Here is a 13,726-nt window from a genome sequence, read left to right as displayed (position 1 = left end):
ACACCATCACCAAGCTGCCCAACATATTCTTAGATACATCAAAGCAGATCCAGGCTGTGGTCTTTTCTTCCCAGCCGAGACTGATATCCAAATCAAAGGTTTTAGTGATTCTGATTGGGCTGCTTGTCCAGAAACCAGAAAGAGTGTTACTAGATTTTGTATATTCCTTGGAAATTCCCTAGTTTCCTGGAAAACAAAAAAACAGAACACTGTCTCCAGATCCTCTTCAGAGGCAGAATATAGAGCACTCGCCACCACTACGTGCGAGATACAATGGATCACCTACATCCTACGCGATCTACAAATTCAGACCGATCTTCCCACTGTTCTTTACTGTGATAATCAGTCTGCAAGGCACATCGTGAACAACCCCACCTTCCACAAACACACCAAACACATAGACATTGACTGTCATGTTGTTCGAGAGCGACTTCAACACAACTTGTTTCGTCTTCTTCCAATCAGCTCGAACGATCAACTTGCAGACGTTTTCACCAAAGCTCTCCATCGCACTAACTTCAAAATCAACATCTCCAAGCTCGGAATGATAAGCATCCACCATCCAGCTTGAGGGGAGGATATTGAACCCTTAGGGTTTTCGGTTACATTTGTTGTAACCCCTTAGGGTTTTCTGTTTCAGATGTTGGTTACCTAATAACTGATTCAGATCAGTTATTAGGGTTGTTGCCCCTTTTTCCCCAAACCTATTTAAGCATAGGTTTTGTTTTCCCCATCGTGTATTCAGAAAACATCACAGAAGAAATAAAAGTTTCAATTTTTCGTCTTACCTGCATTTTGCTATGCTTGATCTCTCTTTCTTCTTTGCTTTCTCTGCACCACACCTCTGTTCCGCTGCTGCCCAGTGCTCGCGCTCCATGGAGAAACACGAAAGCCCTGTCCAGCGACCACAATATGGTCACTTTCTGCCCAGACTAAAGGAGAGTTATATGATAAAGGAAAAGGAGATTGAAATATTAGATATGATGCAGGTGCAACATTATTGGTGGGAAAAGGAGATTGGAGAAGCAGATGTGTAAGAGAGGGGCTGAATGTTGAATGACAGAGGAAAAATGAAGGTTCACTTTACTATTAATTTGAGGAGAATTAGTATTTTATAAATTAGGGGCTGCAGGAAGGTTCACTTTACTATTCTCATTAGGGCTGGGCAAAATAAACCAAACTGCACTGAACTGAAAAACAATTCAGACGAACTGAACTGAATTGTTTTTTTGAAAAATAAATTGGATTGAACTGCACTACACTGCACTATAATATGAATTGAACTGAACTGTTACAAACTGAATTGTTTTATGAACTACAATACATCAGAACTAAACTAAACTATTTTTTAACTGAACTGCACTATTTTTTAACTGAACTGCAATATTCTTGAACTGAACTACACAAATTTTTAACTTAACTAAACTATTTTTGAACCATTTTTGAATCGAATTGCACTGATTTTGAATAAACTTCACAATTTTTGAACCGAATTGTACTATTTTTTAGCCGAATTACATTGATTTTGAACTGAATTGCACTATTTTTGAGGTTTTTTTTCCCAAACTGGTGCAATTTTTTTTCCAATTTCCTAAAATGGTGCAGATTTTTTTTTAATTCCCGGCAGAGGTAAGTCGTGAGAAAATGGAACGACTTCATCTTAAAGAAGTCGTGCCAAATTAAGGCAACTTTGATTAATTTGAGCTGAAGTCGTCTCAAATTGAAGAGACTTTAATATTTTTCATGAAGTCGTACCAAACGGAGACGACTTCACTTAAATTAATTACGAGAATAATCAAAGTCGTCCTATAATGGGACGACTTCATAACAAGGAAAGTCTTGCCATATTGGCACGACTTCAGTAATGGGTTTTAAGAAAGTCTTTCCATAATGGCACGACTTCAATATTAGGGTTTTAAGAAAGTCTTGCCATATTGGCACGACTTCAATATTGGGTTATTAAGAAAGTCTTGCCATAATGGCACGACTTCAGTATTAGGTTTTCAAGAAAGTCTTGCCATTATGGCACGACTTTAGTGTTTTCGGTATAAAGGAAGTCTGGTCATAATGGCGCGACTTCATAGTTATAAGTGAATAATGAAAGAAAAAGTTAAATTGAAAAGAGAAAAAATTATTGAATTATGATAAAATTAAATTGAATAAAAAAGTTAAAATTTGTATTGTATCGAGATATAAAAAAGTAAAGAAAAGAAAAAAAGAGTTTTTAATAACAAATATATAAGATCCAATAATTTTTTAGTTGATATATATTAAAATAAAAGTGAACAACAAAGTTGGTAAACCAAAGATACCAGAGTTACATAAAATAAAATTTCACTATTTATTTGGGCAGTTGCTTCTATTATGACCAATACTTCTGCAAAAAGAACATTTTTTTGGTTTGTTTGGCAACGAATGGTCCATTTCGTTGTGCATACGAGTTGTAGTTCGTCTTCCTGGTTTGTTGTGTCGCATGTGAGGGTCAGGCATTAAACTTGGACCAATATAAGTAGACCAATAATCTTCATTTTGAACAGGCTGAAATTGCACCTCATAGGCCTTGAAAATATTTTGGAGACTATAGACAGGGTCCACGAATGTTGAAGGCTGTAAATGGAAGGATGAGCAAATAGCCATTACATGAGTACAAGGTAGGTGAAGAGCTTAAAACTCCCCGCAGTCACACCACCACTCAGATAACTTAACAATGTATGACATTGGTTGACGTCCAAGTTGAGGAGTGGAAATCTCCTGCACATCAAACACTGAATTTTGGCGATCATATCTCTGGACAAGGCACATAGCAGATTATTGCTTATTTTTTATTAATAAAGCATATATATCCTCCGAATATTGGTGGCCAGCTCGTAACATGCATTCAATCTTTCATCAGGCTGATCGGGTCATGCGACAATTTGGATTTCGCCAAAATATTCCAACTAACCCTTTGAATTTGGATCAGCTTCACAGAGAAGATATGAGAGGTAGAATAGAAAGAAATTGGCCTCAATACCATGCCGCATGGATAGCAATGTGGAACGATCGCTATAATCGTCTAATTGAGGGTATTAACTTCACTAGCAATGGCCACTTGCGTGACACCACAACATATATGGAGTGGTACATCAACCATGTTATTCGTTATATTTCGCCTCTGCAATCATCATCCGACGATGATGTAAGTCACCTCACTTGAACAATTTAGTTGAAATTTTTTATCATCTTAACTTAATATTTTAATTTTATATTACAGTACGATATGCCACAAGAGTCTACCCAACCTCCACCACACACTCCTTATCAGCATGTTGGGTTTTCTTCATATGTTCAACAACCTCAATACCAGTCGTTTGGTCAATCGGGTTTTCAACCACTTCCTTTTCCACCATACTTGGATGCATCACAACCAATGTCTTCACATACTCCATTCCAGCAAGTTCCATATACATACATGTTTCCTCAATAACCAGACACTTTTTCTGGTTCTACACAAAATGTCTTTGCAACTTCTTCGTCAACACCTCCGTCTGCATATCCCACATCCTTCCAGCAATATTATCGGCCTACAATGCCGCCACAAATGGTGGAAGATATAAACCAAAGACAATAACATGAAGATAATGATGATGACGATCCAGTTCAGAGCCCTCAATTAAGACCTAGACGACACCGAAGAAGACCTCCTTGTGGCACAGGCTCTCATAGATAACTTTGATGCCCTATTATAACAAACCAAAACATCATGAACTTTTTAATTACTTATATGCATTATTATTTAACTAATTAATATGACTAAAAAATATTTAATTTTTATTCGAACAAAAGTCGTCCCAATATGGTACGACTTCTTCATTATCAATACAACACTGAAGTCTCTCCAATATGGGACGACTTATTCATTAACAATTTAATACTGAAGTCTTCCCATATTGGCACGACTTTGCTTAAAATGTTAATTAAAGTCGTCTGAATATGGCACGACTTCTTCATAACACAAAAGTCTCTCCATGTTGGCACGACTTCAACTCATTTTAATTAACATCGCCTCATTTTGGCACGACTTCTTCATATTGAAATCGCACCATCTTCGCACGACTTACCCTTCGCTGGAATTTAAAAAAAATTGCACCATTTCGGGAAATACATAATTAAATTGCACCAGTTTGGGGAAAAAACCTATTTTTGAACTGAATTACACTATTTTGAACCGAATTGCACTAATTATATATGATTGTAATACGCAATAAAAATATAAAGTTTATAATTTGAAAGTGCTTAGGAAATAATACTTGAAATATGCATCATACTTCAATACACCAAAATCAAAATATTTATACATCTTAATACATAGGTTCTCCAGTAGGTTCTCTCATAAACAACATCAAAATGTTAATACATCTTAATACATCTTCAATCATCTAAATTAATTACACTTGAAGGTCCCACTTCGTCTTGAGAAGTTATATCTACAAAAAAAAAAATATTTTAGGCTTTCATATAAAGTATCAACTAAAAAGTATATAAAATTTTCATATAAACTCACCTTGCTCAAATTCATCAAGCTCTTTAGGATCCTCATTAAAAAGTATAGAGAAAGGTGTTCTTCTTATTAACCATAGTTCTTTTAGTATTAAAAAATGGAAAATATCATTTATGATAAAAGAATAAAAATATAAGTTTCAAATAAAAATAATTAAACCATTTTTAAACATCCCAATCAAATAAAATATTTATTACTTAATACAGATAAATAATTATATATGTTATTCTAAATTGCATTTTTCATCCAATCATGTATTAGAGAATATACGGGTATTATTAGTTAATCTGAATCAAAATATATTCTGGTTTTATTAATTTGATATCATAAAAACCATACCGGTAATAATTTATGTGATTATGCCTTAAAGTATATTATATATATATATATATATATATATATATATATATATATATATATATATATATATATATATATATATATATATATATATATATATATATATAATAAACTTGAGTCAAAATATCAAATCTTAACAAAATATATTTATCGTAATTTCTCAATTATTACAATAACATATTTTATGAATTAAAATTTAAAAAGAAAAAGAATGAACACGTGAATCTTGCTTCATTAATAAATATAATAGATTTAAATTGTGAGTATAAAGAAAGAAAAAAAGGATTAATATGAATATATTATACAGGTTGAGTATATAAAGAAAGATGTTGAAGCAGAAGTGATTATTATTTTTTGCGTGTATTATTATATAAATAAATAATTAAATATATTATTTAGGTAAATAAAAAGGAAAAGTGTTGGTATATACAGAGAGAGCGGAGGAGAAAATGCATCCGTGAGCGTGATGGAGTGTGGGCCGTGGGATCTAGAGATTGAGGAGAGAGATCTAACTACAGTTCACTGGTATAAACAGTTAACTGTTTTCAGTACAATATTTTAAACTTTAACTTAAAAGTAGTATAGTTTAATTTTACTATTAATAATTTAGTTATTTTTAATTAAAAATAGTACAGTTAACTTAAGCACAGTTCAGTTAAGTTATTTTTGTCCAATCCTAATTCTCATCCCTACTCACATCTTTTATTTTAGAAACAAACATTTACTTTAGGTTAATTTTTCCTATATTTTAAACCCACCACTTTTTTTATATTAATTAATAAAGTAACAAACATCTCCATTATTTTATTCAACAATACTGTATTGATTAAACTAAAAGAAAAAATTATGAAAATTTAAAAATACAGAATAATTTTATATATAAATGAGTGAATAGTTTAATTTTTATATATTAAAATCATCATAAAAATTATATTGCCGTTAAATTATTACTTATTCTATAAAAGATGTCGTTATATTTTTTATATAGAAAATAAATAAATAGCCCTAAAATGTATGATTAAATTAATTAATTAACTTAATATTAATATTAATAATTTATATAATTTCAATGCCTGTCTTGTTCAACGAAATTAGAATTTCCAAAAGATCATTTTTCTCTAAAACTCTCTCCGTGAATGGAACCTATTGTTATAAAACAGAGTAGAAGTGAGGTTTTGTATTGCATAAGGATCTCCATAGGGCTATGCAAAAAATCTAATTTTTTTATCTGATCCATTTTTGTTTTGATCTTATCCATTTAAAATCTATTTTATTAAAAACTCAATCCATTTAAAATTCATTTCAATGGATTTGGATTTCAATCTAATCTAGATTTTATATATTTTATGAATTGGATATTCATTCTCTAAATCAAGATTTTCAAATATGGATAATTCAAAAAATTCAATCCAAATTTTCAATTTAAATCTGTAGCTGGGTTAGGCTAAAGGTTGAGGTGGACTAGGCTAAATCTAGACTCGGGCGGGTCATGCTCGACGACTTGTACGGACCGGGCAGACCCGATGTCCCTGAAGGGTCGAGTGGACTCGATAACCAGAACGGGTTGGGCAGGTCCGACGACTCAGACGAGTCGTTGGGCCTGAACACCTCAATGGGTCGAGCGGGCCCAAAGACACGAACCAACTGGGCGGGCCCGACGACCAGTCAGTCGGGTCGATGACTCGAATAGGTCAATCGGGCCCAAAGACCCAGATAGGCTGGACTGGCTTGATGACTTGGAGGGGTCATGCTCGACGACTTGTACGAATTGGGCAAGCCTGACGACCCTGATGAGCTGGGTAGACCCGACGACCCGAACAAGTTAAGTCGGCCAAACGAGTTGAACAAGTTGAGTCAGCCTAACGACTCAAACAGGCTGAGTCGGCCTGACGACCTTGACGGGTCAGGCAGGCTCGACGACCCGACAGTGTGAGGTTCGACCGACATGACGACTTGACCGTGTCGGGCCAATGACCTAGACGGGTCGACTTAGCCTGGCCTGACGACCTGGACAGGTCCTAGGCCTATTGACCTTAAGCTGACGACGAAAAGTTTAATAATATATTTTAAAAAATAATATATTTTTCATGTTTAAGAAGAAAGTCCGTGGGCGGGCCTTAACCCACAAGGCTTTTTTGTGTGGTTTTTGGCCCTATGAGTTTCTTTAATAGGGAGTTTTTTTTTTTTTGCACTGTGGGCTTTTTTGGACATAGCCCTATGGGCTAGGGCCTAGCCTTGTGGGCTAGAACCTAGCCTTGTGGGTTTGGCCAAATTGATAGCTCTAACCAAATTGTATTGTGTTAGCCTTAAGGACACAAGTTTTAGAAAATTCAATTTAAATTTCTTTTATAAAAATGGATTATAGATTTTGAATTGATCCAAATATTTGGACTGGATTTAAATCTTGATCCAAATAATTTGATCTAGATTTAAAAAAAAATCCAAACTAGTTTTGTTGAAAAAATGGATTTGGATCGAAAATCTGATTCAATTATTTGGATCTAAAATAAATGTGGGTTGGATCATTTAAAATTCAGTCCATAACCACTCCTACCATAATCCACGCGCAAAATCTCAGCATCACTTCCTTCTTTGACGTTGCTTCTCCTTTGTCTCCAGGACATCACAGGTGGAGAAGAACGTTGCTAGGTAGGCTTAAAAACGTTTCAACCTTTTCCATTTCTAATCAATGTAAACCTATAATCATACTAGAATTTCTAACATTTTTTTGAATGTTTACTTGTGCTCTTATAAGGCAACCCTTAACACTAGTAAGTATGGCCATAGTACAATACTTAGGGCCCGTTCACTTGAAGAGATGAGTTTGAGGAAGAGAGAGTGGAGGAATTTGAGTGGATATGAAAGTGAATTATGTGTTGTTTTTTAAGGGATTTAGAGATAATTGTGAGTGATTTTGATAATAAAGTTTGTGATGATTTGATTGATGTGATAGATTAAAACGAATATTTTAATAGATATAAAAGATAGATTAGCATATTACTCTTTATGTGATTAGTATTTGTATGAGTTACAATTATTGTTATATTATTATTATTATTATTATTTATATAATTATTATTTTATTATTATTATTATTAAACTCCTCTCTCTTGATTCTCTTTCCATTTTCTCAATTTTTTCCTCATTTCATACTCTCGACACATAACTTCAATAAAATTTCAAATGACAATGGGTATTTGAGTAAATTAGATTTTATGAACAGTAAATACCTTCCAATCTTTACACTAGAGTAAAGATTCATCATATCCTCAATCCCTTAAATCCACTTCTTCGAATCTTGACAAATCAATGCAAATTATTACAGAAACAAGGAAAAAGTGTATTGAGATTGATGATGCAGAGAGTTTACAAACAGAGGATATAAAGACTACGGAGAAAGGCTAACTAAACAAACAAACTAAACCTAACTAAACTTAATATAAAGTAACCAGACCTAACTAAACTTAACATAAAGTAACCAGGGTTAAACTAATAGGCCCCCCTCAAGATGGGAGGAAAATGTTTTCTATGCCCATCTTGGAGAGAATGCTGAGAAAACTGGTTATGGGTAGAGATTTGATGAAACAATTAGCAAGTTGGTGATGTTTTCGTATATGGTTAAGCTTGATAGTTCCTTTCTCCACATGTTCACGAACAAAATGTAGGTCAATATCCATATGCTTGGTGTGCTCATGGTGGGAAGGATTAGCAGCAATTTGAATGGTGGCTTGATTATCACAATAGATCACTGCATGAGGAGTGGAAATATGAAAGTCAGTCAAAAGGTTCTTTAACCAAACAATTTCAGTAGATATAGAAGCTAATGCACGGTACTCAACTTCTGCAGAAGATTTACTGACAGTCTTTTGTCTCTTGGCTTTCCATGAGACTAAAGAATTGCCTAAGAAAATGCAGAATCTAGTGGTGGAGCGACGGGTGTCCATACAGGAGCCCCAATCAGCATCAACATAAGCATGAACACTACAATCATAAGCAGATTTAAACAAAATACCCTACCCAGGTGTATGCTTAAGATATCTTAATAAAAGATTAGCAACTGCCATATGTTCAGTACAAGGTTTAGAAACAAACTGGCTTAATTTATGGACAATATAACAAATATATGGACGAGAAATAGTCAGATATAACAGCCTGCCAATAAGACGTCTATAAATAGCAGGATCAGCAATAGGAGTGCCATAATTATTATGTAAATGTAAGTTAGGAAGCATAGGAATAGCAAAAGGTTTACAAGCAAGCATTCCACAATATTCAAGCAGAGATAGAACATAATGGCGTTGGCACATAAATATACCAGTTTTTGATTTGGAAAGTTCAATGCCGAGAAAAAATTTTAAATCACCAAGATCTTTTAATTTGAATTTGTTTTTCAGTTGAATATTAACAACATCAATACAATCCGTGTTAAGGCCAGCAAGAATATATCATCTACATAAACAAGGAGAGCAACAAAAGTATTATCATGTCCTTTTTAAAAAAAGAATAGTCATGTTTAGATTGACAAAAACCAAAAGAAAGAATAGTATCACGAAAAGTGTGAAACCAGCTGCGTGAAGCTTATTTTAAACCGTAGATGGATTTATGAAGATAACAAACCAAAGGAGCATTAGATGTGGGTGTAAAATTATGAGTACAACCGGGAGGAATATGCATGAAATATCTTCATTAAGATTACCATTTAGAAAAGCATTATTGATATCAAGTTGAGTTAAATGCCAATTATGAGAAGCAGCAAGGGATAAAATAATGCGCAGAGTAGTAATTTTTGCAACAGCAGAAAAAGTTTCATAAAAATCAGTACCATACTGCTGTGTAAACCCACGAGCAACCAACCTAGCTTTGTGTTTAGCTATAGTGCCATCAGAGTTAACCTTGAGTTTAAATAACCATTTGCAACTTATAGATTTCTTACCAGGAGGAAGGTGTGTGATAGACCAAGTGTTATTCACATCCATAGTAGCAAGTTCATCGTCAATGGCTTTTTGCCAATGTGGAAAATGAATAGCTTGCTTATAAGTTTGAGGCTCATAATTTTCAGAGATTTGACAAAGGTAGTGTATGTAGGGAGTGGACAACTTGGAATAGTTAACAAAATTTTGAATAGGATAGGGGATTTTTGAATTATGAGTCACATTGTAACAATGATATTCTGAAAGGTAGGTAGGAGGATTGGAAGACCTAGCTGACCTGCGAATAGGAACAACAGAATCTAAAGAAGAGGCTAGAGTGGGAGTGGAAGAATGAGGGTTATTATCACTAGGAGAGGCAGAGGTGGGTGTAGGCAGGTTGTGATCCAGAGAATAGGTATCATCATCAAGATTAGGTGGATGAAAAACAGGAGTAACAGGATGAAAAATGTCAGGAGCAGTAGAAATTGTATTTTCTTGGAAAGGAAAAATATGCTTGTTTTGATCATCAACTTTTTCGTTCTCCAATTTTTCCACTTTCACATCATTAGGAGATATCTCCTTGAGCTTTTCTAGTTGTCTAGTCACTTCCTCCATTTCCGCTTCCTCATCAAGGGTCAACTCATCACATGCCTCAATCAAAACCCTCTCAAGTGGGGACTTCACATGCAGTTGGCTCTTGGTAGTCTCAATCACTTCTTCTAGAACATCCACTCTAAAGCAGTTGCTATTATCACCAGGGTGTTGCATAGCTTCAAAAACATTGAAGGTGACAGTCTCATCTTCCACACGCACCTTGAGATGACCATTATCCACATCAATGAGCACCCTTGCAGTTTTCATGAATGACCTGCCCAATATAAGAGGAACTTCAGTGTCCTCTTCCATGTCTAGAATGACAAAATCCACTGGGAAAGTGAATTTGTCCACCTTCACTAGCACGTCCTTAATGACTCCATAGGGCACTTGATAGACCTATCTGCTAACTGGAATGTCATTCTTGTGGGCTTCAATTCCAAATCTCCAATCCTCATCATCACAGAAAGAGGCATCAAGTTTATGCTTGCTTCCATATCGATTAGTGCTTTCCCAATAGCCAACTCGCCAATAGTGCAAGGAATAGTGAAACTACCGGGATCTTTGAACTTTAGTGGAAGCAACTTTTGGATGATGGCACTACAATTTCCCTGGACTTCGATGGTCTCTTCTTCAATGTACTTCCTTTTCTTTGTGAGCAACTCCTTCATGAATCGAGCATATGAAGGCATTTGTTAGAGGGCCTCAGAGAAGGGAATATTAATCTCAAGCTTCTTGAATATGTCTAAAAATCGCCCAAATTGCTTCTCCTTCTCTTTTCTAGAATGGATTTTAGGGTAAGGTAGGGGCTTCTCAACACTTTTTCCTTTATTCTTCTCTCTCTCACCCATTTCTTTATGTCCTCCCTCAACATTCTCCTCATCTTCTTCAATGCTCTCTTCTTTTCTCTCATGTAACTCTCCACTCTCTTCTCTTTTTTCGTCATCTCTCTTTTCTTTTCTCTCTTCTAACACCTTTCCACTCCTTGTAGTAATAGCTTTAACATGCTCTTTTGGGTTAACTTCAGTGTTAGCCGCAAAATTTGTATCGGATTTCTCCTCCATCCTCTTACCTATTTGCCCCATTTGCACCTCCAAGTTACGGATAGTAGCTTCGGTGCTCTTGTGGTTGGATATTGACACTTGCATGAATTGATTGAGTGTGTCCTCAATCTTTGAAGTTCTATCTGCCAAAGAGGGATGTTGTTGAAATTGTTGAGGTGGTGGTCTATTTGAGGGTCCTGCTTGTCCCATGTTTGGGTGAGGTCTCCAACTTTGGTTGTAATTACCTTGGCGACTTGTATTACCCATGTAATTAACCTCTTCTTGAGATATGTTTTGCATGGCACATTGCCCATTGGTATGATCCCCACCACACAACTCACAATTTTGCAACTGTTATTGGTGTTGAGCTTGAGAAACATTTCGAAGATCTTGTGGAAGTTGAGAGAGCTTCTTCATGAGAGCTTCAAGCTGTTGTGTCATGATTTTGTTCTGTGCCAGTAGAGTGTCATGAGACTGAAGTTGTAGAACACCCTTCTGTTGAGATTGAGCTCTCTCATTGTGCACTTCATTGTCATTGGAGGCCATATTTTCAATCAATTCTCGTGCTTCAGTAGGTGTCCTCCACTTAATACTTCCTCCCGCTGATGCATCCAACATTAACTTTGAGTGAGATTTCAGCCTTGCCAAGAAAAGTGTAAGTTGTGTGGGCTCATCAAACCCATGAATGGGAGTTTTTCTGAGCAATCCCTTGAACTTGTCCCATGCTTGCCCCAAGGACTCATCCACGTCTTGCTAGAAAGCAGAGATTTCTTGTTTGCCTTTGTTAATCTTGGATTGAGGGAAATACTTGCTCAAGAATTTGGAAACCACATCCTCCCAGCTAGTGAGATTGTTTTCGGGGAAAGAATTTAGCCAAACCTTGGCATTTCCCGCCAATGAGAAAGGGAATAAACTCAAGCGAATGGCTTCATCAGGCACTTGATGGATTTTTACTGTATTACATATCTCTAAGAAGGTGGCCAGATGCGTGTATGGATTCTCATTAGCCAATCCATTAAACTGATTACTTTGCACCTTCTTAGAGTTCATTGAGTTCCACCCTACTAATGCAATTCTTCCTAATGAACTTTTTGTCAATGGGTGGCTGGAGGGAGAGGAGTACAGGAGTTTCAGCAATGATTCCCTTTTCCCTGCAAAGAGCTGTGATAAGTGCAGGAAAATCCAACTATACATTCTCCATGTCCACAATGTAGGTGATATCCTGAGAAATGTGGGTCCCCACGTTCATGTCCATACCTGTTACGAGCCCATAAATGAGATAAGATCTCATTAAGTTAAGATTTGAAGTATGAGTGTTGGGGCTTAGGTTGGTGTAGGAGAAGGCACTCCACATTTGTGCCAATGAGGTCAGATGCTTCCGGAGAATGCGGATAGGGTTGCCATTGACACCCAACATGTAAGTATGACCCGGGATGCACAAAGTTGAGGCAATTGCATCATGATCCTTGTGAGCACTTGAGAATTCACTAAATGGAGTTACGTGGCCCGTAGGAGGTGATGCCGTCCTAAAAAAGGTATTTATCGTCTTCCTGTCATATTTTATCAACTTCCCCCGCACCCTACATTGATGTGGGCCATCCCTCACTTGTTGGTATGCGTTTGCATAGAACTCTTTTACCAACACTTCATTAATTTCATTAGGAAGGTCTGCTAACACCTTATGCCAGTTTCTCCTCTCAAGCTCCAAACGAAACTCATCATACTCCCCAGGATTTAATTTGACCTTCCTCTCAGGTATCAAGCTCCTGGGCATTATCTCAGCAAAGCGGCCGGCAGCCGTCTTCGAAGAGAATTTATATTGATCAAAATTCTGCACCATGTCTGATTCCATGAAGTCTGGTTGGGGATTCTGAGAAGAAGAGCCTCGGGTAATTCTCTTCTTGTTAGCAACATGGGAAGTCTTAGAAGGAGTCATCTGCAAAAAGAAGAACACAAAGCATTACACTACATAAACTAGGATTACAACTAGAAGTAAAACAAAACAACATAAAGAACAAACAAGGTTGCTGAATAAAAACACAAGACTACAGGGGTGAACAATCAAAACCAGTGAAACAACAATAACAGGTGGATTCACTCGCTAGGCGAACAGGCTCGCTGGACGAGAGGTCCAAAAACTGGAACAGACAGTAACAGGGATCGTCACTCGTTGGGCGAGCATGCCCGCTGGGTGAGAGGATCTCGATGGACAGGGACTGCTCGCTGGACGACTCACAACGAATCAAAACAAACCAAAACACACAAGCACGCACCCGTTA

The 13,726-nt window shown here is 36.2% G+C and overlaps 2 protein-coding genes and 1 non-coding gene across 3 annotated transcripts; 1 reads left to right on the top strand and 2 right to left on the bottom strand.

The window, feature by feature from the left end:
- Window positions 1–10,763: 10,763 nt before the first annotated feature.
- On the bottom strand, window positions 10,764–11,096 carry LOC114195029. Its single transcript, XM_028085427.1, has one exon. It carries the CDS (start codon window positions 11,094–11,096, stop codon window positions 10,764–10,766), a length of 333 nt encoding a protein of 110 aa, XP_027941228.1.
- A 3-nt stretch (window positions 11,097–11,099) lies between these two features.
- Window positions 11,100–11,657, bottom strand: LOC114195028. Its single transcript, XM_028085426.1, has one exon. It carries the CDS (start codon window positions 11,655–11,657, stop codon window positions 11,100–11,102), a length of 558 nt encoding a protein of 185 aa, XP_027941227.1.
- Window positions 11,658–12,123: 466 nt separating this feature from the next.
- On the top strand, window positions 12,124–12,230 carry LOC114195721. Its single transcript, XR_003606554.1, has one exon. It is a non-coding gene; the product is annotated as a small nucleolar RNA R71 (small nucleolar RNA).
- Window positions 12,231–13,726: the final 1,496 nt, after the last annotated feature.

The sequence above is a fragment of the Vigna unguiculata genome, chromosome 8, assembly GCF_004118075.2.
Source record: "Vigna unguiculata cultivar IT97K-499-35 chromosome 8, ASM411807v1, whole genome shotgun sequence".
Taxonomy (NCBI): Eukaryota; Viridiplantae; Streptophyta; class Magnoliopsida; order Fabales; family Fabaceae; genus Vigna; species Vigna unguiculata.
Note: the sequence above shows the minus strand (reverse complement) of the source record. Positions and strands in the feature narration are given on the sequence as shown.

Bases quoted from the DNA above. Each gene is read 5' to 3' on its own strand.
- LOC114195029 (XM_028085427.1), bottom strand. From the start codon at position 11,096: ATGCCTTCATATGCTCGATTCATGAAGGAGTTGCTCACAAAGAAAAGG.
- LOC114195028 (XM_028085426.1), bottom strand. From the start codon at position 11,657: ATGGGACAAGCAGGACCCTCAAATAGACCACCACCTCAACAATTTCAA.